General features: G+C 68.0%; 4 protein-coding genes across 4 annotated transcripts; 1 reads left to right on the top strand and 3 right to left on the bottom strand.

The window, feature by feature from the left end:
• Positions 1-3,930: 3,930 nt before the first annotated feature.
• On the bottom strand, positions 3,931-8,003 carry FSD1 (fibronectin type III and SPRY domain containing 1). Its single transcript, XM_084221108.1, has 12 exons — positions 7,916-8,003; positions 7,711-7,842; positions 7,395-7,496; positions 6,960-6,982; positions 6,638-6,759; positions 6,084-6,293; positions 5,864-5,962; positions 5,610-5,769; positions 5,456-5,535; positions 4,705-4,956; positions 4,122-4,210; positions 3,931-4,041 (listed from the first exon to the last, which is right to left on the bottom strand). The coding sequence occupies exons 1-12, from the start codon at positions 7,931-7,933 to the stop codon at positions 3,937-3,939; spliced, it is 1,392 nt and encodes a 463-aa protein (XP_084077234.1). The 5' UTR covers positions 7,934-8,003; the 3' UTR covers positions 3,931-3,936.
• Positions 8,004-9,362: 1,359 nt separating this feature from the next.
• TMIGD2 (transmembrane and immunoglobulin domain containing 2) lies at positions 9,363-11,094 on the top strand (the record flags this gene model as incomplete). The annotated part of the gene is made up of 5 exons (XM_084220967.1): positions 9,363-9,466; positions 9,974-10,342; positions 10,557-10,577; positions 10,668-10,769; positions 10,943-11,094. Exons 1-5 carry the CDS (start codon positions 9,430-9,432, stop codon positions 11,092-11,094), a joined length of 681 nt encoding a protein of 226 aa, XP_084077093.1. The 5' UTR covers positions 9,363-9,429.
• Positions 11,095-11,851: 757 nt separating this feature from the next.
• Positions 11,852-15,059, bottom strand: SHD (Src homology 2 domain containing transforming protein D; the record flags this gene model as incomplete). Its single annotated transcript, XM_084220954.1, has 6 exons — positions 11,852-12,038; positions 12,597-12,716; positions 13,382-13,520; positions 13,878-14,090; positions 14,172-14,256; positions 14,856-15,059. The coding sequence occupies 6 exons, from the start codon at positions 15,057-15,059 to the stop codon at positions 11,852-11,854; spliced, it is 948 nt and encodes a 315-aa protein (XP_084077080.1).
• Positions 15,060-16,126: 1,067 nt separating this feature from the next.
• Positions 16,127-23,415, bottom strand: YJU2 (YJU2 splicing factor homolog). The gene is made up of 8 exons (XM_084221109.1): positions 23,283-23,415; positions 22,514-22,614; positions 20,838-20,982; positions 19,736-19,870; positions 19,361-19,542; positions 18,837-18,957; positions 17,631-17,796; positions 16,127-16,719 (listed from the first exon to the last, which is right to left on the bottom strand). The coding sequence occupies exons 1-8, from the start codon at positions 23,304-23,306 to the stop codon at positions 16,628-16,630; spliced, it is 966 nt and encodes a 321-aa protein (XP_084077235.1). The 5' UTR covers positions 23,307-23,415; the 3' UTR covers positions 16,127-16,627.
• Between the last annotated feature and the right edge of the window lie 754 nt (positions 23,416-24,169).

Raw genomic sequence — 24,169 nt, 5'->3', positions numbered from 1 at the left:
TCCCTGCCGAGCCCGGCGCCGGTTCCCTGTTCCTGGTGCCGATGCCAGTGCCGGCTCTCGGTGCCGGTTCTCAGTTCCCGGTTCCTGCTGCCTGATTCCCGGTTCCTGGTGCCGTTTCCCGGCTCCCGGTGCCGTTTCCCGGTTCCCGGTGCCGTTTCCCTGCTCGCGGTGCCGGTTCCCGGTTCCCGGTGCCGTTTCCCGGTTCCCGGTGCCGGAGCGGAGCTGAGCCCGTCCCTCCCCCCAGGGCTACCGGAGGGTCTGGGCCGGGCTGCGGGGGCTCGAACTCGCCTTCTACAGGGGGCCCCAGGACCACGAGGTACCGGGGCTCCTCCGGGCGGGATCCCCGGGACTGGGAGCCCCGCACGGGCTGTCCCGGCCAGACCCGCGGGGTTTCTCCGGGCCGGGACCCCCGCGGGACCCCCCGAGGCTGGAGACACCCCCGGGCTGGGACCCCTCAGGGTGGGACCCCCAGGACAAGAACCTTTGGGTGGGTCTGGGGGGGCTCCCCCAGGCTGGGACCTCTGGGATCTGCTGGGGCTGGGACCCCCAAGATTGGGACCCCCCATCCTGTCCGGGCCCTTGGGCAGGATCCCCCCAGGGTGAGACCCCTGTGCCCCCTCCCCAAGCTGGGACTGTTTGGTGAAAACCCCCAGGACTGGGGACCCGTCCCCACAAACCCCCCTGGGCAGGGCCCCCCGAGGGTGGCACCTTCAGGTGACACTGGGGGGACCCTGGCTGAGAGTGGGGGTGTCCCTGGGCCGGGGATCCCACCCTTGGGTGCCCCCAGCCCCTGGAGCTGCTGGACCTGGGCGAGCTGGTGGCCGTGCAGGCCAAGGACGGGCTGCTCATCCTCAGGCTGAGGGGACAAGAGGTGACAATGAAGGTGAGGGGCAGCCGGGGGGGGCAATGGGGGTTCGGGGTACCCGGGGCCAATGGGGGTACCTGGAGGGGGGATCTGGGGGTACAGAGAGGACAGGATTTCAGGGTTGGGGGGACAAGGGGACTGGGTTTTGGGACAGGGCTGCAGGGAGGGTAAGGGAAGGATTTAGGGGACAGAGGGGACAGGATTTTGGGACTGGGGAGACTGGAGGGCAGAGGGGAAGGACTTGGGGGCTATGGGATTTGGGGCCAGGCTTAGGGGGCTGTGAAGACCTGTGGAGGGCACAAGGGGTAGGGGACAGGCCACCCTCATGTCCCCGTGTCCCCTGGCAGATGAAGAGCTGGGAGATGCAGGAGATGTGGCGGGGATTCATCCTGACCATGGCCAAGGTAGGCGCGGGGCGCTGCCCGGGGGTCCCGGGGTGACAGGGGCCCCTCTGTGCCACCAGCCCGTGTCCCCCGCAGATGAAGATGCCCCAGGACCTGGCGCTGCTGCCCGGACACACCTTCCAGCTGCTGCAGGCTCTGCGGGAGGAGCGGGAGCGCAGGGACACCTCCGTGTCCCCGGCCACCGCCGTGACCCCGAGCACCGCCGTGTCCCCGGCCACCGCCGTGACCCCGAGCACCCCCGTGTCCCCGGGCACCGCCGTGACCCCGAGCACCCCTGTGACCCCGGCCACCGCCGTGTCCCCGGGCACCCCCGTGACCCCGGCCACCGCCGTGACCCCGGCCACCCCCGTGTCCCCGGGCACCGCCGTGTCCCCCCGTCCCTCCGAGCCGTGAGTCGGGGGTGTCGGGGGCTGTCCCCATCCTCCCTGGGGACCTCCCTGGGGGTGGCCCGGTGTGGCAGGGCAGGGCTGGGGGTGACAGCGCGGGGGTCCCCAGGGTCCCCAGCTGCTTTTTCCAGGTGACGCGCGCCGAGGCCGAGCGGCTGCTGGAGCGGAGCGCGGGCAGGGGGAACCTGCTGCTGCGGCCCGGGGGACACGGCCAGGGCGCCTCGGTCACCACGCGCCAGGAGCTGCGAGGGTCCGTGCCGGGGACACCGGGGGAGGGGTGTCCCCAGGGGGAAGGGCCCTGTGCAAGGGGAGGCTCAGGATGAGGGTCCCCATGGGGTGGGAGGGTCCCGGTTCGGTGGGTGGCCCCAGGGGGAAGGTCCCCGTGGCAGGGGTGTCCCGCGGGGTGTGAGTGCCACACGAGGGGGGTGCCCAGCCCCTGAGGCAGCCCCCTCTCCAGGACAGCGCTGCTGAGGCACTACAGGGTGAAGAGAGAGGCCCAGGGCTACGTCATCGACCTGGAGACCCCGGTGGGTGACACGGGACAGGGCGAGGCTGGCCCTGGGGACAGGGACCCCAACCCCAAGCACTCCCCTGAGCCCCCGGGGTGGGACCCTTGGGGTCACCCGAGGGACTGGCACCGTGTGGGCTGTGCCACCCCGGGGCTGGGCACCCCCAAGGGTGGGACCAAGGGGCTGGGGTCCCCCGAGGGCTGGGGCTCAAGGAACTGGGACCCCCAAGAGAAGGGACAGGGATCCCCTCAGGTTTGGGATCCCCGGGAACTGGGACACCCCAAGAAAAGGGACAGGGAGCCCCTCAGGTTTGGGATCCCCGGGAACTGGGACACCCCAAAGTGCTGCAGCCAAGGAGGAGGCACCCTGGGGCGGAGGGCAGGGGATGGGGGGCGCGGGGGGGTCCCCGAGTGACGCCTGCGTGTCCCCAGCACCGCTGCTCATCGCTGGCAGAGGTGGTGCAGTTCTTCGTGCGGAGGAGCGAGGGCAGCCTGCAGCCCCTGGAGCCCGAGTACAGCTCCCAGCTGGGTGGGCACGGGGCTGGGGGCGCGGAGGGGCTGGGGGACACTACTGGGGTGTCGGGGACACTACTGGGGTGTCGGGGGACACTCCTGGGTGTCGGGGGACACTACTGGGGCGTCGGGGACACTGCTGGGGTGTCGGGATCAGCCGTGGGAGCGGGGGAGGGAGGGTGTCAGGGGTACTCGGGGGGTCTGGGAGTTGGGGGGTAGAGCTGCTGGGGTGTCTCAGCCTGGGGGGGCTCAGAGGGGTCTGGGGGTGGCGGGTGCTGACGGAGGGTCCGTGACCCCCCCGCTCTGCTCCAGAGTTCGTGCCGATGAAGGGGGGCCCTGCCCCAGCTGCGGCCGCGCCCAGGCCGGCCCCCAAGAGGGGCAGAAGCCCCCCGGGATTGGGGCTGGTGCCCGAGGAGCAGCTCTACATGAACGACCCCGGTGAGGCCGCTCGGGGAGGAGAGGGGCACCCCCACACCGAGCCCGGCCCCCCACAGGCAGCTGAGCCCCCCCTGGCCCCGGTGTCACCCCCCGAGCACAATGAGGGGACACGATGGAGGGGCAGGGGGTGCCAGCACAGGGACGCTGGGTCCTGTCACCGCCTCGGGGGGCAATGGGGAGGAGCGGGGGGTTCCTGGGGGGCAGGGGAGGGCAGGGGAGGGGGATTCTCTGCCAGGTGCTCACAGTCCCACCCCCCATGGCACAGGGAAGACCCAGGAGATGCTCAGGGAGCTGCACAGGAAGCTGCAGCAGCGCCAGGATCAGTGATGGGGACACTCTGGGGACCCCCCCTTTGTACCAGCAGGGGCAGTGGGGCCCCCCTCACCCTCAGGGAAAGCTGTCCCCAGTGTCCCCGGGCCTGGGGTGACACTGGGGAGGGGGAGGAACCCCCCAAATGTTTGTAAATAAAGAACCCTGTGCCCACCCAGCCCTGTCCTGGCACCGTGGGGGTGTCTCAGGAACCCCAAATCCCCCCTGTGTCACAGGGACCCCAAATCCCCCGTGTGCCCCCATCCACGGCCAGGTCACCGTGGGGGTGTCTCAGGGACCCCAAATGCCCCCTATACCCCATCCAAGGCCACGTCACACCTACATCCCAGTTTATTCTCCAGGCCAGAAGCAGCTCTCGGTGCTGGGGGGGCAACGAGCCCCGGCGACACGGGGGGCACGGAGTGGGGGGGCCGTGGGCAGCCCCGGGGGTGGCAGAGCCCCGTGGGCAGCGCTGGGGGTGGCAGGGGGGGTACATTCAGTGCTGTGCCCGGCTCAGGGCAGGCTGGAGCTGCTGGCAGTGCTGTTGCGCTTCTGCAGGCACCGCACGGCGCTGGGCACCTGCAAGCCTGACGTCACCTGGAAGCTGCCACACCACACCTGGGGACACAGCGCGGGCTCAGGGGATGAAGGCAGCGCTGGCAGCCCCCCCAGGGACCCCCAGGCCTGCCCCCCCTTACCATGAAGGCTGGCAGCACCGGCTGTGAGAACTTGGCCTTGAAGGTGTGGAGCAGCTGCTTGGTGCGGGCGTTGTAGAAGGACAGGAAACCTGTGGGGAGGGGGGCACAGGTGGGCACGGGGCGGGCACAGCCCCGGCACAGTGCCTGGGGGGTGACAATGGCCACGTGGTGACAATGGCCACGTGGTGACAATGGCCACGTGGTGATAATGGTGGTGGAGATGCCCATGGTGGACATTGGTATCTGTGCTGGAGTATGGACGTGGTGGTGCCCATGGAGGTGACAATGTCCACACTGGTGCCCATAGAGGTGACAATGGTCAAGGTGGTGACAATGGCCATGGTGGAGGCAATGTCCACACTGGTGCCCATGGTGGTGACAATGGCCATGGTGGAGGCAATGTCCACACTGGTGACAATGGTGGTGACAATGGCCATGGTGGTGGAAATGGCCATGGTGGTGGCAATGCCAACACTGGTACCCATGGTGGTGACAATTGCCTTGGTGGTGCCAATGCCCAGGAAGGTGCCAGTGCCCCGGGAGGTGCCAGCCCAGCCCCAGCCCAGCCCCAGCCCAGCCCCACCTTCGTGGAAGTTGCAGTAGACGCCAATGCAGTCGGGCACGGGCACGTCGAGCGCCTTGGCCTTGTTGTTGTGCTTGGCGCTGAAGCTGACCTGCAGCCAGTTGTTGAGGTGCAGGCACCAGGACGCCGGGGTCTTGCCCAGCTGGTCGAACTTGCCCAGGCTGCGGTAGGCCACGCCCACGCCGAAGGCTTTGCTGTCGCGGTCGTAGCGCACCTCCCAGTAGTGCTCGTCGCCGTCGATCAGGGTGTCCCCTGGGGCACGATCAGGGTGTCCCCTGGGGCACGGCCAAGCTCTGCCCGGGGCACCCGCGGCCTGCCCCGCCCTGTGCCCACCCTGCCAGGGGTGTCCCCTGCCCCCCTGGGTGCCCCCGGTGCCCTGTTCCCTCTGTGCCACCTCCTCACCCACACCCCTGGGTGCTCCTTCCTCAATCACAGCCCTGGGCACCCAAACCCCCACACCCCTGGGTGCCCCAGTGTCCCACACCCCTGAATGCCCAAAACCCCCCACCCCTGGGTGCCCAAAACCCCACACCCCTGGGTGCCCAAACCCCCCACCATGGCTCCCCAAACACCCCCCCATGGCTGCCCAAACCCCCCCCCATGGGTGCCCCTCTCACCCAGCACCGTGGGTGCCCAAACCCCAACGTGGGTGCCCAAACCCCCACCATGGCTCCCCAAACCCCCCACCGTGGGCACCCAAACCCCCCCCCCCATGGCTCCCCAAACCCCCCACCGTGGGCGCCCCTCTCACCCAGCACCGTGTAGGACTCTGCGGTGAAGCGGTCGCGGCCCCCGCGGCCCAGGGACATCCTCTTGGGCGACTGCACCGCCCTGGCACACAGGGACAGGGCGGGGTTGGCACTGCCAGGCCCAGGGGCCGTGCCGGGGGCCGGGGGTGGCGTTACCTGGCAGGGGAGTTGGCAGGGGAGGCCGTCCTGCCCTTGCCGTCCTTCTCGCGGGCCTTGACGTCCTGCAGCTTCCCGCCCGTGGCGTCCCACTCCACGCTCAGCTCCTCCACCCGCAGGTTCTGGTGGCACGTGCTGGCGTCCAGCCGGAACATGAACGCTGGGGACAGCCCCTGTCAGCAGCGCCTCGGGTCCCCCCCACCCCACAAGGCTGGCACAGGGGGACACGGGCACCTGGCACCCCCCCGACCCACCTCTGGTCTCCAGAGTGACCGGCTCCGAGAACTCGCCCGCCACCGCCTTGTTACACGCCCGCACCCGAAAATTCATGTACTTCATGTCAAACTTCAGCCCTGCGGGCACGGTGGGGTCACAGGCTGGGGCACCGGGAGGGCACTGCCACCCCCGTGTGCCCTGCAGAGCCCGGGACAGCCCCGGCGCCCGCCTGGGGCAGGTGGCACCCCGTGCCCTCACCGGTGAGGGTGTACTCGGTGCCCTTGATGCCCTCGATGACCATCCAGGGCTGGTCCTCCTTGGCCCGGGGGGGCCCCTCGAAGTTGGTCCTGCGGTACTCCAGCACGTAGTGGTCGATCTTGCTGTCCTCGTCGGGCATCCTCCAGGCCAGGGTCACACAGTTATCGGCCACCAGCGACTCGGCCAGGTCGATCTCGGGGGCGCTGGGCACTGCCCGCAGGAGCAGCCGTGCCAGTGTCCCCCCTCCCTGCCACACAGGGGTTCCCCAGCACTCCCGGGCACCCCCAGACCCCAATGAGCTCGGCAAGTCACAGACCTCAGGCACGGCGCCCCTGGGACCCCACCCCTGGCACCCAGAGACCCCCAGAACGGCCCCCACCGCCCCCCTGGGCACAGCACCCAGACCCCTCATCCCTCCCCCCACCCCTGGCACCTTCTGCCCCTCTGGGGAAGCACCCCAGGCCTGGCACTGCCCCATGCTGTGCCAGCCTCCCCCGCTGCCAGGCTGGCCGTGCCCTGCCCTGTCCCCCCGTGCCCCCCTGCCCTGGCAGTACCTGGCAGGAAGGCCAGGGCCTGCAGCAGGCGCCGCTCCTGGGCGAAATCCACCATCAGGTGGCTCATGTTGTCACTGACCTTGGCCTTGAGCGACAGGCGGAAGGCCGGAGCCATCGTCACACTGTGCCAGGACAGGGACAGGGCTCAGCGGGGCCGGGCACCCCCTGCCCTGCACGGCCCCGGGAAGGGTGGGCACAGCCACCCCTGCAGCCGCAGGGCCACCCCAGCACCCTGGGACCACCCCCTGTGGGGCCTGGCTGGGGGGAGGAGGAGGAGGAGGAGGAGGAGGGGGTTAGTGGGTGGGGGGCTGGGGGGCCGTACCTATCCTTGATCTGTTTGGCCGCCTTGTGAGCGCAGAGGGAAAGAGGAGAAAAGCAGCAGTGAGGCAGCAGAGCGGGCACAGGGTGCACATGCGGGACCTGCACCAGCTGTGGCACCCAGCAGGACAGCATCCCTGCATCCCACAGCATCCCTGCATCCCACAGTAGCTCCCCTGGCACAGCACCCCTGCACCCCCCTGGCACAGCGTCCCGTGTGCCCCCAGTCCCCCCGTGGCCCTGCCATGGTGCCCCTCAGTGTCAGGAGAAAGGGGGGCCCCACTCCCACCCAGGCACAGCCAGCCCAGCGCGGCCCCAGCTCAGAGAGAAAAGGGGTGCCTGGCCCAGGGTGGCATCGAGCGGGTGGCAAGGGGGGATCAGAACACCCCCAGCGTGGGGACAGCAGGGCAGGGCCACCCCTGGCACCGCGGGGACCCACCTGGGAGAAGTCTTGGTGGTTGGCCGTGCCCAGGGCCTGGTTGGCCGCCTCCAGCAGCTCCTCGGAGCTCTCCAGGGCCTTGGAGCACGCCACGAGCTGGGCCTGCCAGGGAGGGAGGGCGAGGGCAGTGCTGGGGGGCTCTGGGTCGGGGGGCTCCGGGCTGGGGGGCTCTGGGTCAGGGGGCTCCAGGCTGGGGGAGCTCTGGGTCAGGGGGCTCCGGGCTGGGGGGGCTCCCGGGCCAAGGGCGGCTCCGGGCCGGGGCTGGCTCCGGGCTGGGGGGGCTCCAGGCCGGGGGGGACTCCGGGCCCGGGCTCACCTGCAGCTCGTAGGTGCGGCTGGCTCGCTCCTGCTTGATCTTCATCACCATGTCCTCCTTGAGCTCGTCCAGCAGCGTGTACAGCGACTGGAACTCGGCCTCCAGGTCCTGCTGCGCCCGCGCCGAGTTGGCCTGGGCACAACGGCGGGGCCTGAGCGGGGGCCGCCCCGGCGGGGCCCCGGGGAGGGCGGGGGGCCGGGGCTACCTCCACGTTCTGGAGCATCTGCTTGAGGGAGTAGATGAAGTTCTGGATCTCCTCATTCTTCACGGCGAGCGTGGTGATGATCTTGCGCAGAGACTCCTGCCCGGCGCCCTGCAGCGGCCGTCAGTGCCCGCGGGCCCCTCGCTGCCCCCGGGCCCGCCGTGCCGGGCCGTGCCGGGCCGTGCCGGGCCGTGCCGGGCTGCCCGGCATGGCGGGGCCATGACTTGGCAGTGTGAGCGTGCCAGCCCCGAGCCCCCCGCTCCCCTCCGTGCCCCCCAGCCCTCCCGCACCCCTCCCTCCCTGCGGTGCCACCCTGAACCCCTCGGCCCTCCATCCTCCACACCTGCGCTCCTCATCCCCCCTTCTCCATCCCCTCTTCCTCCATCCCTCCTTCCTCCCTTCCCTCCTTCCTCTTCCTCCATCCCTCCCTCCTTCCCATCCCTCCATCCACACTTCCTCCATCCCTCCGGCCCTTCTTCCTTCATCTCTCCTTCTTCATCCCTCCCTCCTCCCTCCCTGCCTCCACCCGTCCATCCCCTCTCCCTCCATCCCTCCCTCTCCATCCCTCCCTCCCTCCACCCTCCTCACTCCATCCTCCATCCCGCCCGCCCCCACCGCTCCATCCCCTCCTCCCCCGCGCTCCCGGGTCCTGCTCCGTGCCCCGGTTGCTCCCGCCGGTGCCGGGGGGTGCGGGCCGTACCTGGTCGCCCATTCCGGGCCGGCCCCGCCGCGCTCGGCCCCGCCGACACCAACAAAGGGGGAGCGGCGCCCCCGCCCCGCCCCGGCCCCGCCCCTGCCCGCCCCGCCCCGCGCCCCGAGGCATGCTGGGAGTTGTAGTCCGGGAGGGGAGGCTGCGACCCCCGCGGTTGGGGAGCGCCGGGCCAGGGCTGGGGGCGAGGAGGGGGGCGGGACATTGTCACCCCGCCGGGGGGACGGGGGGGACACTGTCACAGTGCGTGGGGGGGGGTCCCAGTTCAGGAAGGCTGACCCCTCCCCAGCCCGCTCGGGGGGCAGGAGGGGTCCCCCTGCTCCAGGGGGATCAGAGGAGTCCCCACGGGGCTGCTCCCCAGCCTGGAGCGGAGCCAGGATCAAGGTGGAGCCTGAGGAGGTGCTGTCACCTGTCCTCACTCTGGATGGTGTCCCATATCCCTGTCCCCATCCCTGTCCCCATCCCTGTCCAAATCCCTGTCCCCAATCACATCCCTGTCCCCATCCCTGTCCCTTTCCCCCGTGCTGTCTCCATCCCCTCCATCTGCCCCCTCCCTGCCCAAATCCCCCTCCCCAGGCCCCCACCCATGTCCCCGTCTCTGCCCCCCCTTTGTGCCACTCTCTGTCCCTGTCACCTCCCCCGTTCACAGGGACCGGAAGCCACAGTGTCACAGTGAGCTGGCCGGGTGACGCAGGGCCAGGAGGCTTTGGGGACAGCGGCGCTTTGGGGACAGCGGCGCTTTGGGGACTGGGACCCCTTGGGGACGAAGCCCCTCGGAGGGGGTGGCTGGGCTGGCCCCAGAGGGGGGATGTGGCAGCTCGGGGTCCTAATCCCCCTCCTTGGAAGTGAGTGGGGGACACGGCTGGCTGGGGGGACAGTGGGGACAGCGGGGACAGCACTTGTGACCCTGTGGCAGTGCTGTGGGGTTGGGGACAGGCCACCCAGGGGACACTGGGGGGGCACGGGGCTCAGGCTGGCCCCTGTGTGACAGCAGGGGTGAGGGGGGACATCTGTCCTGAGGGGGAGACCGGGGAGGGGCTGAGGACACAGAGGAAGGGACAGAGGTGGGGACAGAGGTGGGTGACATGGCTGTGGCAGGGGTGGACAGAAAGGGGACAGTGGGGATGGGTGGGGGACATGGGGAGAGGACAGGGTGGGGAGCACACAGCGTCAGGGGGGACAGGAAGGTGACAGTGGCGGGGGACAGGATGGGGTCTGTGGTCAGAGGTGACAGGAGATGTGTGCACAGCGAGTCTGGAGAGTCCCCGTCCCCCACCCCCCGTGTGTGCTGGGGAACCGCCGGGTCTGGGGGTGCCCCCCGTGCCCCCGTGACCCCGGGGCTGTCCCCACAGCGGGCGCCCTGCGGGTGACCCAGGAGCCGGGCGAGCTGCAGGTGACCGCGGGTGACACGGTGGCCCTGGAGTGCCGGGTGGCCCCGGAGGTGGCCGAGGGCGAGGCCCTGCTGCGGATGGAGTGGCTGAGGGACGGGGGGCTCGGCGTGCTCTGTGTCACCCGCCTGATCTTTAGCACCCCCCTGGACATGTCCCCTTGTCCCCCCCGTGGCCCGGGGGCACAGCTGGCCTGGCAGCCCCCCCGGGCCACCCTCAGCCTCCCGCAGGTGCAGAGGAACGACAGCGGGCGCTACCTCTGCCGGGTGACCCTCGAGATCCCGCGGCACGACACCGCCACCGGCAACGGCACCGAGCTCTTCGTCACCCGCGGTACCGCCCGGGACTGCCGGGGGGCGGGGGGACCGGGGAGGTGGCACCGCCGAGGGGCTTGGGGGGTCACTGAGGGTCCCCAGCAGGGTGGGTGGGGTCCCCTGGGGGAGATTCGGGGGGTTTTGGGTGGGCACAGTGAGGAGGGACAGGGACAGGGACAGGGACCGGGACGGGGACAGGGACATCTCTGACTGCTTTCCCCTCACCGCAGCAGCTCTCAGAGGACATCAGACAGGTAACTGTGTCCCCGCTGTCCCTGCTGTGCCCTCCACCCCGGCACCCCGGTGTCCCCAGGGCTGGGGGTGACCCTGGGCTGTGCTTGCAGCGCTGTTCTGGGCGCTCCTGGGGGGCCTGGGCAGCCTGGGGGGCACCCTCCTTCTCCTGGGGATGACCCTGCTCGGCCAGCGCTGCTGTCACAGGGGCCCAGGTAACCCTGTCCCCAAATTCCCCTCCCCAGTGCCCCTCACGCCCTCCCCCACACCCAAACGCCCCCGCGCCCCTGACCCCAAACCTCCCCAGCTCGCCCCCCCGCCATCCCCCACTCCAGGGCACCCCGTGTGTCCCCCGAAGGTCCCGGCAGACAGCAGTGACCCCCAACAGGCGCTGTGCACCCCGACTCGGCCATCTACCTGAACGTGGGGTCCCCCTGGGCGCGGGGCCCCGCAAAGCCGCCGCCCCCCGCGCCGGAGATCAGCCCGTACGAGCGGGAGCCGCGGCGGGCGCGGGGCCCCTCCCTGCCCCCCCGGCCCTGAGGGTGCCCGCTGTGCCTCACACCCTCTCCCGGCTCTGCCCTTCCTCAGGAAACCCCCCAAAAAAGGCGTTTGGCAGCATCCTGTCAGCCGGCTCAGCGTCCTCTGTGTCCCCCCGCCCCCGTGCCATCCGGTGCGTGGGCAGCTCGTGGTCACTGTGCCAGCGGGGTGACAGCGGCCCCGGGACCCCCTCGTTCAGGGGACGCCACTCTGCTGTCCCCTGGCTTCTTGCACGGTGTCACCCGGCACCCGAGGGCTATGCTGGGGGGGTGGGAAGCACGGACCTCCCCGGGGTGGCAGTGCCACCACCTTGTCCTGCCTTCCCCAGGGACACCACAGAGTTGGGCACCAAGACGCACCAGAGGCACCCATTCTTGTCCCTGTTCCTGTCCCCATTCCAGTCCCTGTCCCCATCCCCATCCCATCCCATCCCATCCCATCCCATCCCATCCCATCCCATCCCATCCCATCCCATCCCATCCCATCCCATCCCATCCCATCCCATCCCATCCCATCCCATCCCTATCCCCCATCCTCATCCCTTTCTCCTCCCTGTCCCCACTCCTGTCCCCTATCTCTGTCCCCACCCCTGTCCCTAATCCCCCCCGCCCACATCCCCATCTCTGCCCAAAAACTCCTCCCCAAATCCCCGCCCCGCAAATCCCCGTCCCCAAATCCCGCTCGGAGGCACCACAGCGTCCCCAGCCCGCTGTGACACGGCGGTTTAATGGGGCGGGGGGCGCGGGCGGGGGTCCCGGGCTCACAGGGGCTGCACGGCCACGGGGTAGAGCAGGGACAGGTGGCGGGCACCGCGCACGGGCAGCGCCCGCGCCGTGTAGTGCCCCACGGCCGCCGGTACGGACGGGAAGGCGGCCCCGGCCCGGCCCAGCGTGAAGTGCTGCTCCCGGGTCCGCGTCAGCTTGACGTGCACGAAACCCTGGCTGCTCCTGCGGGACGGACGGGAGATGAGGCACGGGATAACGGGATAGCGGGATAGCGGGATAGCGGGATAGCGGGATAACGGGATAGCGGGATAACGGGATGGCGGGATAGCGGGATAGTGGGATAACGGGATGGCGGGATAGCGGGATGGCGGGATAACGGGATAACGGGATAACGGGATAGCGGGATGGGGATGGGGATAAGGTGGGCATCTGGACAGGGATGAGGATGGGAACAGGGATGAGGAGCAGGGCGAAGGCTGGGACCGGGAGGGGGACAAGGATAGGGATGGGGTGGGAATGGGAGTAGGGGTGAGGTCTGGGATGGAGCTTGGGGCACAGATGTGGACAGCAGGTGGAGATGAGGACAGGGACCCCATCCAGAGCAGGGGCAGGGGGTGGCACTACGCCAGGCAAAGGATCCCGGGTCACCTCCAGCCTGAGCCATGCATGGGGACACGCCAGCACGGCCCCACGGGGGCTGGCACAGCCAAACACGGATCCAAGCCACACTCCCAGCCCAGCACGGCCCCTGGCAGGGCTGTGCCCGTGTCCCCAGCTCACCTGAGGGACAGTGAGTAGTCCTCGGGGCTGGTCTCGCAGTCCCGCACCAGGAAGCTGCCCTCGCGGCACAGCGCCAGCAGCGTCTCGGCGCCCGCCCGCCCGATGGGGCCGTGGTACCAGCTGGGCACAGGGGGCACGCCGTGGGGCACCCCCTGCGCCACGGGGCACCCAGCCACGCCATGGGGCACCCCCTGCGTCATGGGGCACCCCCTGGGCCACGGGGCACCCAGCCACGACACGGGGCACCCAACTCTGCCATGGGCCACCCAAACAGGCCACCCAGCCACACCATGGGGCACCCAAGCATCCTACGGGGCACCCCCTCTGCCATGGGGGACCCAACCACACCATGGGGCACCCAAGCATCCTATGGGGCACCCCCTCTGCCATGGGGGACCCAACCACACCACGGGGCACCCAAACATGCCACGGGACACCCAGCTATGCCATGGGGCACCTAAACATGCTGTGGGGCACCCAACCACGCCATGGGCTACCCAACCACACCGTGGGGCACCCAACTATACCATGGATTACCCAACCACACCGTGGGGCACCCAAACATCCTGTGGGGTGCCCAGCCCCATGGGGATTCACCCCGGACATTGGGCCCTCCCCACCCCCTGGGGGACCCATCCGTGTCAAAGGGCCCAGCCACACCAAGGGACACCCCTGACCCCACAAGGAGCCACCCATGGGGACCTTCTCCCTCCAGGTTTGCCCCGTGCCCCGCTGTGTGACCGGGAGGCTGCAGGTGCCACCCCACGGGACGCCCCCAGACTCACGCCTGCTTCTCCAGGGGCAGCGAGGTGTCCACGTGCCTGGGGCTGGGGGGACAGGCGGGCCGGGGGCCGCCGGGGCCGCGGGGGGAGCGCGGCAGCGGCCGGGACAGGCTGGGGGAGCGCTCGGGGCTCTCAAACTGCACTGCGGGGACAAAGGGGCGTCACCCACCCCGCCCGCGCTGCCGGCTCCTCTCAGCGCCACAAAGGAACGTCCCAGGGGTGGCTCTGCCCTGCCGTGGGGTCCCATTGCAGGGGCCAGGAGTGCTCTGGGGGTACCCACGGGGGGCACAGGGTGGCAGCGGGGACAGCTGTGGGCACCAGGGGACATGGGGGGGACCACAGGGTGCTGGGGGATGCTGAGGTCCAGGACTGATACCCGTGGAAGCTGCGGGATGTGGGGCTGGGGGACGCAGTGGGTGTCCCCACAAGGAGGAGGGAGCCAGGAGCGGCGCCCACGGCAGCCGTGCGCCCCCGAGGTGGCACCCGGGGACGCTGTCACCTGCGAACGCCCGGGAGATGTGATCCTTCTTCCACTCCCAGGGCTGGTCGTACTCGTCGGCCGGGCGCTCGTCGTCGCGGGGGAGGCGGCTCTCGCGGGCCGGGGGCCCCCCCGGGCCGTCCCCGGCCGTGTCCCACTCCTCGGAGGGGGTGTCGTACAGTTGGGGACCCCGGCGCGGCCGCACCCGCCGGCCCTCGCCCTGCCGCGGGCACCCTGGCGACGGGGAAGGGGGCGGTGGGAGGCGCCCGGGACCCCCGCGGGGGTGCTGGGGGTGCCCGGGGTGTCACCACCCACCTGTGGCCTCCTCGTCGCAGCCGCCCTCGGGCGCCGGGTCCTGCTCCCCCTCGAAGGGCTCCGAGTACTCGCTCTCACCTGGGCCCTGAGGGGGGGCTCCGGGTGGGACGGGACCCCCACTGCCCCCCCGGCAGCCCCCCGGCCCCTGGGTGCCCTCACGGGACCCTTCGGGCTCCCACACCCCGACACGGATTGTCCCCAGCCCTGTCCCCACTCCCGCCCACTCGGTCCCTTTGTCCCCCAGCCCCTCTCCCTTTCCCCTCTCCCAGTGACTCCGCCGCCCCCAGCCGCCCCCCAGTTCCCTCTCCAGTGGCCCCAGTTCTGCCCCGGATGCCCCACTGCCCCCCGACCCCACTGCCCCCCGACCCCTTGGCTCTCCCCGGTTCCCCGTCCCCGCTCTCCCGGTCCTTATTCCCGGCCGCTCTCGGTCCCCACCCCCGTTCCCCATCTCCCCACATCCCCTCCGGTCCCCAGCCCCCCGTTCGCGGCTCCCCGCTCTCTCCGCTGCCCCGCTCACACCTGCCCGACCCCCCCGCTCCCGGTGCCCCCCGCTCCCCTTCCCCAGCCCCCCACCCGCTGCCCCGCTGCACCCCCCGGTTCCTCCGCCGCCCTCCCCGCTCCTGGCGCTCGGCTGCGGCTCCCGCCCGCTGCCCCCGGTCCCCTCCCGGTGCCCCCCGCCCGTACCTGCTGCAGGCGGCGGGGGCCGCCCCCCGGGCCCGCGCCCCCCACCCGCACGAGGCGGTGGCGCGGGGAGGCGGCGGGGCCGCGGAGCGCGGCTCCGGGGGCGGCGGCGGCGGGGCCCCCGGGACCGCTGTAGTCGGGCTGGGGCGGGCGCGGGGGGGAGCGCCGGGCCCCCCGGCCCAGGTACTCCCGGAGCCACTTGGCCATGGCGGGGAGCGGCACCGGCACCGCCGGGACGGCCGGGACCCAGCGGCACCGGGACCCGCCGGGACCCCCCCGCCGCCGCCGCCGCCGCCGCCGCCGCCGGAGCCGCTTTGTGTCGCCGCCGCGCGCGGCGCGGACCGGAGCCCCCGATCCCCCCCCGCGCCCGCCTCGCCGGGGACACCGGCACGGGGGGGGCGAGACCACCGAGGGGACACCGGCAGGGACAGCGAGGGCGACACGGCGGGACCCCCGAGTGGCGGGGGGCACCGGGACCCCCAAATGACACCGGACGGTCCCTCCCCGGGTGACAGCGGGAGATGGGGGGGGTTACCGGGACCCCCAGACCCTGGAGATGGGATGTGCCCCCCGGTGCTGAGGGGGTGCAGGGCTTTGGGGGGGAGCAAGGACCCCCCCAGCTCTGTCACCCACCCCGGGGAGCTCGTCCTGGGGGGCACGGGGGGCTCTGCTCCCCCCCAGCCGCGGGGTTTGGGGGGGCTCAGGCACCACACGGGGGGCAGGAGGTTGGGACCCCCCAGCCCTGCCCTGAGTCCCCTCCTGGCATTGTCTGTCCCCAGAACAAAGGTCCCTCTCCTTGGGGTCCCTCTCCTTGGGGTCCTTCTCGGGGTCCCACCTGGTGCTGGAGGGTGGTGACAGCTGGGGACTGGGGGGACACATCTGGGAGGACACGGCCAGAGACCCCCCCTCATGGCCCCCCAGCCCTGGGCTGAGCCCAGTGGCCAGCATTAATATTTGAAGAGGTTAATTAAGGCATGTGCACAGAATGCTAATTGGGGTGGGGGGGCTGGGTTTCTGTCCAGCTCTCCCTGACGCCCCAGAGCCCCCCCCGCCCCCCCCCTCCCCTCTGTGAGGGTGTTAATTAGCCTGAGGCTGCTCAGCAATTAGAGGTGGGGGCCTTGATGAGGGGGAACTTCATGGCCACGGTGAGGAGAGCCCCACTTGGGGTGGGTGGGCACTGGGGGGGTCCCCGTCAGGGGGTGGGTGGGGGTCCCTGGGGCAGGGTCCCACTGTGCCCACGTACAAATCACTCTGGAGAATGAAGCTCTGGGATGCAGCTCTGATCTGGCTCTGCCTGATCCCATTTATTCCGGAGCTGTGGCTGCTGGAACGGTGGGGAGGGCTCTGTCCCCGAGCTCCTGGGGACATCTGGGGGGGCTGGTGGCGGCAGGACAGCCCTGTCCCCGTACTGAGGGGCTGCAGGAGCCCCCAGGTGTGTGCAAAGGTGGCATCTGACACACCCTGGGAAGTGAAGGAGACGGGGCTCAGCGCCCACCTTGCCCTGCAAGGACAGCCCCAAGGTCCCCTTCCTGCTGAGGGGGGTCAGGGCACCCCCAGAATGGACACACCAGAGTCCTGTCACTTCCAAACACATCCTGGGAGCGGGGCTGGGACCCAGCAGGCGCAGCTGCAGGGAAAACACCTTCCCCGAGCTGCTGCTGCTGCTGCTGCGGTGGCCGGGCACCCCCGGGCCGCTGGCGGCGCCTGCAGAGCAGCAGGGAGCGGGGACAGCCCCGTCCCTGCCCTGTCGCTGCTGTCCCCGCCCCGCCGGCTCCTCAGTCGCTGGCGCTGTCCTCGCTGTCCGAGTAGGCTCCCAACAAACCCAGCGAGGACGTGGCTGCTGCTGCCGCTGCGGCTGGAACGGAGCCTGCAAGGGGAGGGAGGGAGGGGATCCGGTCAGGTCCAGCCTCCCCAGGGCAGTTCCTGGTGTGGGAACACCAGCCTGGAGAGATCCCCAGTGGAGCCTCATCCCTGGATGGACCCTCAGGTCAGGGAGGATAAATCAGGTGGATAAAAGGCTCCTGCAGCCCTTGGCTGGAGCCTCCCTCCTCCACCCTGAGGGAAGCACCAAGGTCTGGGACCCTCTTCTCCCTCCACAGCCCCCTGGGAGACTCCAGACCCTGGAAAGGGAGAGAGGAGCCAGCTCTGGGCTCCCACCACCCCAATCCCTGGGACAGCAGCAGGAGCAGGAGGCTGGGGGAGCACAGGGAAAAGGGGACACCTCCAAGAGCTGTCCCTTCCCAGGGATGCCCGAGGGCAGGGGGACTCACTAAGCCAAAGGCTCAGGATCAACCAGCCCAGAACAAATCTATCCCCCATGTCCCTCCCCAACCCATGGCTCTCCTGCCTTGCTGGGCAGCTCACTGAGAAGCTGAAAAGCCTTCCAGCTTGTTTTGTGCTCCTTGAAGCTTCCCAGCTCCAGCAGTGAGGCTGGATTTATCACCAGGCCCCACACCAAAGCGGTTCCCCTGCTGTTCCACCCCTATCTCGCCGTTGTGACCTCCCCAGGGCTCTATCTGCTGTTTTGAAGCTCCTGGCCCTGCCGATCTGTCCCCAAGGCCGTGGCTGAGAGCCAAGAGCCAGGAGGGAGCCTCAGCTTCACCAGGAAGCTCCTGGAAATGGGGACAACCCCCTGTTCTCACAGGAAGCTCCTGGAAATGGGGACAAACCCCTGTTCTCACACCACCCCCCAGGGATGCCAGCCCAGGCTCTGAGCACGGAGCCAAATCCCACTCAGGAGGTGTCAGAGCCCCCCAGGGCCCAGCCAGGGGCAGGTACCAGTGCTGGCCGTGGTGCCTCTGGTTTCCATCCCGTTCTCCAGGGCAGGATCTGGCTTGTCCTTCCTGCGGGCCACCAGCCCTGCCAGCTGGGCCTTGGTGCTGAGCTTGCCCACGCTGCGCTCCCAGCTCTCCATCCTCGGCCTCTTGCTCTGGGGCTGGGGCTCCTGTGGGCACAGCCGGGGTCAGGGGGCTCCAGCTTGGAGGGGACTGGGGATCAAACCAGCAGGGACAGGAGGAGAGGGGCCTGAGGGGGAATTCTGCCCTGCAGGGATGGCACAGGCTGGACAAATGGGGATGTGGATCTGCAAAGCTGCCCCTGGAGATCCGTGTCCCACTGCCAGAGACCTAAACCCAGCCTCAGGATGCTGAGGAGGCAGAGAAAAGAATCCCAGCATGGTTTGGCTTGGAAGGACCTTAAAGCCCATCCAATCCCACCTTTCACTATCCCAGATTGCTCCAAGCCCTGTCCAACCTGACCTTGGACACTTCCAGCCACAGCTTCTCTGGGCAATCTGTTCCAAAGTCTCCTTAAATCCAATCCAACCCTCCCCTGCCTCAGTTCCAGACCATTTCCTCGTGTCCTATCCCTCCCTGCCTGGTTAGAGTTGTTTTCTCTCTGTTTTATCAGCTCCTTTCAAGGCCACTGAGCAGCCCTGGGTGCCTGCAGGTGGTCCAGCCACGGACCCCAGTGAGTCTGAGTGCCCTGGGCACAGGGATTAGTGCCAGGCCAGGGACCACGGCTGGGATTAACCCCAGGCACGGCAGCTTTGATCCAGCCCAGCGGGCCCTGGGGCAGGGCTGACAGTGGGGGAGGGCAGGGCTGTTTGTTGGGATAATCCCTCCCTCCAGGCCGGGGCTGGCTGCTCTTTTGTTCCGCCTGAACCCACAGCCCAGCCCAGGGAGAGGCCGGCCCAGAACACTGAAATCCTGCCTGGAGCAGCAGCAGGGCCCAGCAGAGCCGTTCTTCCCGAGGAAGGGAGGGTGGGGACGGGATGGGGACAGCTCCATCCCTGCCTTTGTCACCAGCCCAGCCCGGAATCCCCGAGTGATCCCCGGCTCCTCTCAGCCCAGCGCACAGGGACGCGGCCTTTGGGAGCCGCTCAGGCGTGACACGAGCCCAGTGTCACCCAGAGAGGGACACAAGGGGCACTCAGAGCCCCAGGACAGAGCAGTGGGGCTGGGCAAGGGCAGGGCAGGCTCTCACCTCCTGCAGGATGTCCGTGGGTTTTGTCTGGGCCGTGGGGTTGGGCCGGGGTTTTGCCGGTTCCTCGTCAGAGTCGGAATCCACCAGGAGCCGCCGGTTCTGGGCCTGCTCCAGCATGGCCCTGCGGGGACAGAGGAGTGCTGGAGCTGGATCCATCCCACTGCCAGGCCCTGCTGGCTCCAGGGGAGCTGGGGCCAGCAGAGGAGCCTTGGCATCCCCCTTCCCAGGGGCTTCTATGGGAGCAGGTTCAAGCCTGAGGGGTGGGAGCACTGGGATCTGGAGCTTCAGCCCAGAGCAGGAACTGTGTCCATGGGAGGGCAGTTCCCAGAGGATTGGACCCCTCCAGCAGCCCAGATCCCACAGAATCCCAGCCTGGCTGGCTTGGAAGGACCTCCCACTCCTCCTCCCTGAACACTCTGCCAGGACAGGCTGGGATCTCCTCCCACCCCCCAGTCCTGGTAACTCAGCCCCCTCTCCCAGCCCAGCCTGGCTGATCCCACTCCCAGCCCTGCCAGTCCCCTCACTTCATCTCCTGTTCATCCTCCTCCTGCTCCCTGCGCCTCTGCTCCTCCTCCAGCTCCTTGTACTGCTTCAGCATGGCCTCAAAATCCACGTTGGCCTGGCGCTGGTTGAGCTCCTTCAGCTCCTGCAGGTTCTCCAGGACCTCCATCTCCAGCTTGGAGTCCTTGGTCCGGTTCTCCAGGACCTGGGGGGCACAAGTTGGGATATTTGAGGCAGCAGGGCCTGACAAGAGCCTCCAACACCTCCCCACGCTGGGTGAAGCACAAGAGGATCCTCCTCATCCTCATTTTTGGGTAGGACAGGAAAGTCTGAATGGCTACAAAGTCACTGCTGTGGCTGGGGAGAGTCAGGCAGAGGCTCTCCTGCAGTCCTTGTACCTTCATGGGATTGTTGAGCTCCTCCTCTTCCCTCTCCTTCTGCATCCTCTTCTCCTCCTCCTCCAGGAGCTTCTCTGCCTGGAAGTTCCTGGTGGCTCCGTGCTCCATGGTGTAATCTGTGTTCTCAGGGTCTGTCTGAGGGGGAACAGCAGCAAAACCACGGAGGGTGGGGATCCTGCTCCAGCCAGCCCACAGCCACCCCCAGAGCCACACATCCCCCAGCTCCATGAACTGGGGACGGGCTGATCCAGCCAAAAACCCACCCTGAGACTCAGCTGCTGTGTTTTTGTGGTTTCCCAAACACACCACACTCTTTAATACATTAACAAGAAAATCTCAAATTAGTGAAACAAAAAAAAACATCAGCCTTTGCTGGGCAGGTGAGTCAAGGAATCATGGAACACCCTGAGCTGGAAGGGACAGCAGCTCCTGCCTCTAAATGGGACAACCCCACCAACCCCACTGTCCAAAGGCTCCTGGAGCTCTGGCAGCCCCCATTCCCTGGGGGAATTCAGCACCCCACTACCCTGGGGGAAAAACCTTCCCTGATCTCCATCCCACCACCCTGGGGGAAAAACCTTTCCCTGATCTCCATCCCACCATCCTGGGGGAAAAACCTTCCCTGATCTCCATCCCACCATCCTGGGGGGAAAAAACCTTTCCCTGATCTCCATCCCCTGGTCCTGGGGGGGAAACCTTCCCTGATCTCCATCCCCTGGTCCTGGGGGAAAAAATCCTTCCCTGATCTCCATCCCAACACTCTAGTGGGGAGAAACCTTTCCTGATCTCCATCCCCTGGTCCTGGGGGGAAAACCTTTCCTTGATCTCCATCCCACCACCCTGGGGGGAAAAAACCTTTCCCTGATCTCCATCCCCTGGTCCTGGGGGGAAAACCTTTCCTTGATCTCCATCCCACCACCCTGGGGGAGAAAAACCTTCCCTGATCTCCATCCCCTGGTCCTGGGGGAAGAAAACCTTTCCCTGATCTCCATCCCACCACTCTAGGAGGAAAACCTTTCCCTGACCTCCATGTCCTGGTCCTGGCACAGCTGCAGCTGCTCCCTGGGATCCAGCCCAGTGCCCAGGGCAGGGGGAGGCTGACCTTGAAGGTGATCTCGGCCAGGCAGCGCGTGCACTTGATGTAGAAGCGGAAGATGGGCAGCCCCAGGTAGGCCTCGTTCTGCACCGTCTCCTTGCGGGCGTTGAACTTCTTGCCCTTGTAGATGTACTCCCCACACGTCTTGCACCTGGGCAGGGGCAGGGAAACGTCCCCAGGGGGCAACAGGGCTGGGGAGGGGCTGGGAAACAAAGCCTGGCACCCTGGGGGTGCTCAGCCTGGAGAAAAGGAGCCTCGGGGGTGCCCTCATCCCTCTGAAAGGTGCCTGTGCCCAGCTGGGGCTGGGCTCTGTCCCCAGGACAGAAACAGAGGAGGCAGACTGAGACTACAGCAAGGGAAATATAGGTTGGATATTGGGAAAAAGTTTTTTACAGAAAGGGTGATAAAGTTCTGGAATGTTCTGCCCGGGCAGGCAGTGCAGTCCCCATCCCTGGGTGTGTTTAACCAAGCCTGGATGTGGCACTGGATGCCAGGGTTTGAGCTGTTGGGGCTGGGCTGGACTCCATGATCTTTAAGGGCTCTTCCAACCCAGTGATTCTGGAATTCTGTCCAGGGCATGTCAGAAAAACAGGGAATGAACACCAGCAACAGTCCAGGTGACTTGTTGTGTCAGGCTGGTTTTGCCTTTAGAAATTTAGGGGTGACCAACCCTGAAATTGGGGAATTGTGGATTGGTTTGGGTTGGAAGGGACCTTAAATCCCACCCAGTGCCACCCCTGCCATGGCAGGGACACCTCCCACTGTCCCACTGCTCCAGCCTGGCCTTGGGCACTGCCAGGGATCCAGGGGCAGCCACAGCTGCTCTGGGACTCCCATCCCACCCTCCAAGGCAGGAATTCCATTCCAGTATCCCATCCACCCCTGCCCTGTGGCAGTGGGAAGCCTCTCCCTGTGTCCTGTCCCTCTGTCCCTTGTCCTTGGTCACTCTCCACCCTGTTGGGTCCTGGAAGGAAACCCACCCCACCCCCAGCACCTCCTGCCCTCCCTCACCCCCTGCCCTGCTGGGGTCACCTGGAGCCACCAGAGGCAACATCTGGAGCCTGGACCCAACAACATCTGGACCTCCTAAGGAGATTCCTCCTTCCTCCAGCTGCCTCCAGGTGCTCCAGCCCATGCTGGATGGGGCTTGGAGCACCCTGGGACGGTGGAGTGTCCCTGCTCGTGGCACTGGGTGGGCTTTGAGGCCCTTCCAGGAGTGACCCCAGGGCCCCAGGAGTGACCCAAGGGCTCCAGGAGTGATCCCATGGCCCCAGGAGTGACCCCAGGAGTGACCCCAGGGCCCCAGTAGTGACCCCAAGGCCCCAGGAGTGACCCAAGGGCTCCAGGAGTGATCCCATGGCCCCAGGAGTGACCCCAGGAGTGACCCCAGGGCCTCAGGAGTGACCCCATGGTCCCAGGAGTGACTCCAGGGCTCCAGGAGTGACCCCAGGAGTGACCCCAGGGCCCCAGGAGTGACCCCATGGCCCCAGGAGTGACCCCAGGGCCCCAGGAGTGACCTCAAGAGTGACCCCAGGGCTCCAGGAGTGACCCCAGGAGTGACCCCAGGGCCCCAAGAGTGACCCCAGGGCTCCAGGAGTGACCCCAGGAGTGACCCCATGACCCCAGGAGTGACCCCATAGCCCCAGGAGTGACCCCAGGAGTGACCCCAGGGCTGCTCTCACCTCATGTTGAAGGGGGCCATGAGCCTCACCACGTACTGCCGGTCCTTCGGCAGCTTCAGCTTCGGGATCTTGGCCGGATCGAAGTCCGGGGGGTAATATTTCTGTGGGGAGAGGGGATTTGGGAATTCTGGGAATGTTCCTGTGGCCAGAGAGCAGATTTGGGAGTGCTGGGAATGTTTCTGTATTTGGGGATTCCGGGAATGTTTCTATGGACAGAGCAGATTATGGAATTCTTGGGATGTTTCTGCATTGGGGAATCCTTGGAATGTTTCTGTATTTGGGGATCCTGGGAATGTTTCTGTGGACACAGAGCAGATTTGGGAGTGCTGGAGCACCGGGAATCTTCTCACTCCCCACAGCTCGGACAGGAGGCTGCAGCCAGGTGGGGCTCGGGCTCTGCTGCCGGGGAACAGCGAGAGGATGAGAGGAGGCGGCCCCAGCGGGGGTTTACACCGGACACCGGGGAATTCCTTGGCGGGAAGCGTTGATAAACTCTGAACGAGCTGCTCAGGGGGGTCTGCAGTCTCCATCTCTGGAGGTGCCCAAGGACGGCCTGGACGGGCACGCAGTGCTCTGGGCTGGGGACAAGGCAGGCACCGGGCACAGCTGGGACTCGATCCCCGGTCTTTTCCAGCCTCGATGATCCCAGGATTCCGAGCGACTCCCGAACCAACCGGGACCCCGTCAGAGGCCTCGGGGAACCCTCCCCTGGCCCAGCCCGGCTCGGGACGCTCCCCGGCCCCCTTGGCGCGGATCCTCCCCAACTCACGTTCAGCACTTTCCGTTCCGACATCGCTGCGGCTTCTCCCGATCCCCGGTGCTGCCGGTGCTGTCCCCGCGCCCCTCACCGCTTCCGGGTGTGGCCCCGCCCCCTCAGCCGCTCATTGGCGTAGCGAGCCGCGGCCTTCCCAGCCCTCGCCTGTTATTGGCTGATCCAGCTGTCCGTCAAAGGATCCGCCCACGGCTGTTGTACAACACAGCCAAGAGTCCGCCGGAAAGCCGCGGCCTTACAAGGGGTTCCGCACATTCTTGGGTCCTGGCGGGTGGCTGTCCTCCGGCTGGGGCTGGGGAACGCCGAGGCTGCGATCTGGGGCAGGGGGATCCCAGAGCTGCGATCTGGGGCAGGAGGATCCCGGGGCTACGATCTGGAGCAGGGGAAACTCGGCTTCCTCACAGCAACATGGGATGCAGGCCCAGGTCTCCCCTGACGCGTACTCATCATGTAGCTAACAGTCCCCAAACAGTCTGGTTTCTGTTTAAAATGTCACTTCCTTTAGAAAAACCGAGGACTCTGAGCCCTGTTGAATTTGCACCTACTTTTTCGCTCACTCCACTGAGCATGCGCAGCCATGCTGTACGGCACCGCCTCACTGCGCATGCGGCGTTGCTATTGCCGCCATTGCGTACAGCGCGCCTCCCATGGCCTCAGCCGCCAGCGCGGGCTATCCCCGGTGCGGCTGCCGCCAGCCCCGCGTGGCTGCAGCCCTGCGCGTTCTCAGATCCCCCCGTCCCTCCTGCACGGCGCCGCCATCCCGCGCCCGCGCAGACCCGCCATTACCCCCGGCGCGGGCGGCCGTGCCGCCTCATGGCGCATGCGCAGCGCCTCACGCGCCGTTTCCCGCCGCCCCGCCCAGCGCTCGTTGCCCCTCGCGCGCA

Source organism: Fringilla coelebs (assembly GCF_963513975.1).
Source record: "Fringilla coelebs genome assembly, chromosome: 24".
NCBI classification, from domain to species: Eukaryota; Metazoa; Chordata; class Aves; order Passeriformes; family Fringillidae; genus Fringilla; species Fringilla coelebs.
This window is presented reverse-complemented; position numbering and strand designations above follow the sequence as displayed.

Coding starts and splice junctions, on each gene's coding strand:
- FSD1 (XM_084221108.1), bottom strand. Junction 5,770..5,863: donor GGTCACTCTGGAGACCAGAG/GTGGGTCGGGGG, acceptor GGCTGTCCCCAG/CGTTCATGTTCCGGCTGGAC. Junction 4,042..4,121: donor CGGTGCTGCCAGCCTTCATG/GTAAGGGGGGGC, acceptor CTGTGTCCCCAG/GTGTGGTGTGGCAGCTTCCA.
- YJU2 (XM_084221109.1), bottom strand. CDS start 23,306: ATGTCGGAACGGAAAGTGCTGAAC. Junction 22,615..23,282: donor CGGAACGGAAAGTGCTGAAC/GTGAGTTGGGGA, acceptor CTCTCCCCACAG/AAATATTACCCCCCGGACTT. Junction 19,871..20,837: donor TGGCCGAGATCACCTTCAAG/GTCAGCCTCCCC, acceptor GTTCCCCCTCAG/ACAGACCCTGAGAACACAGA.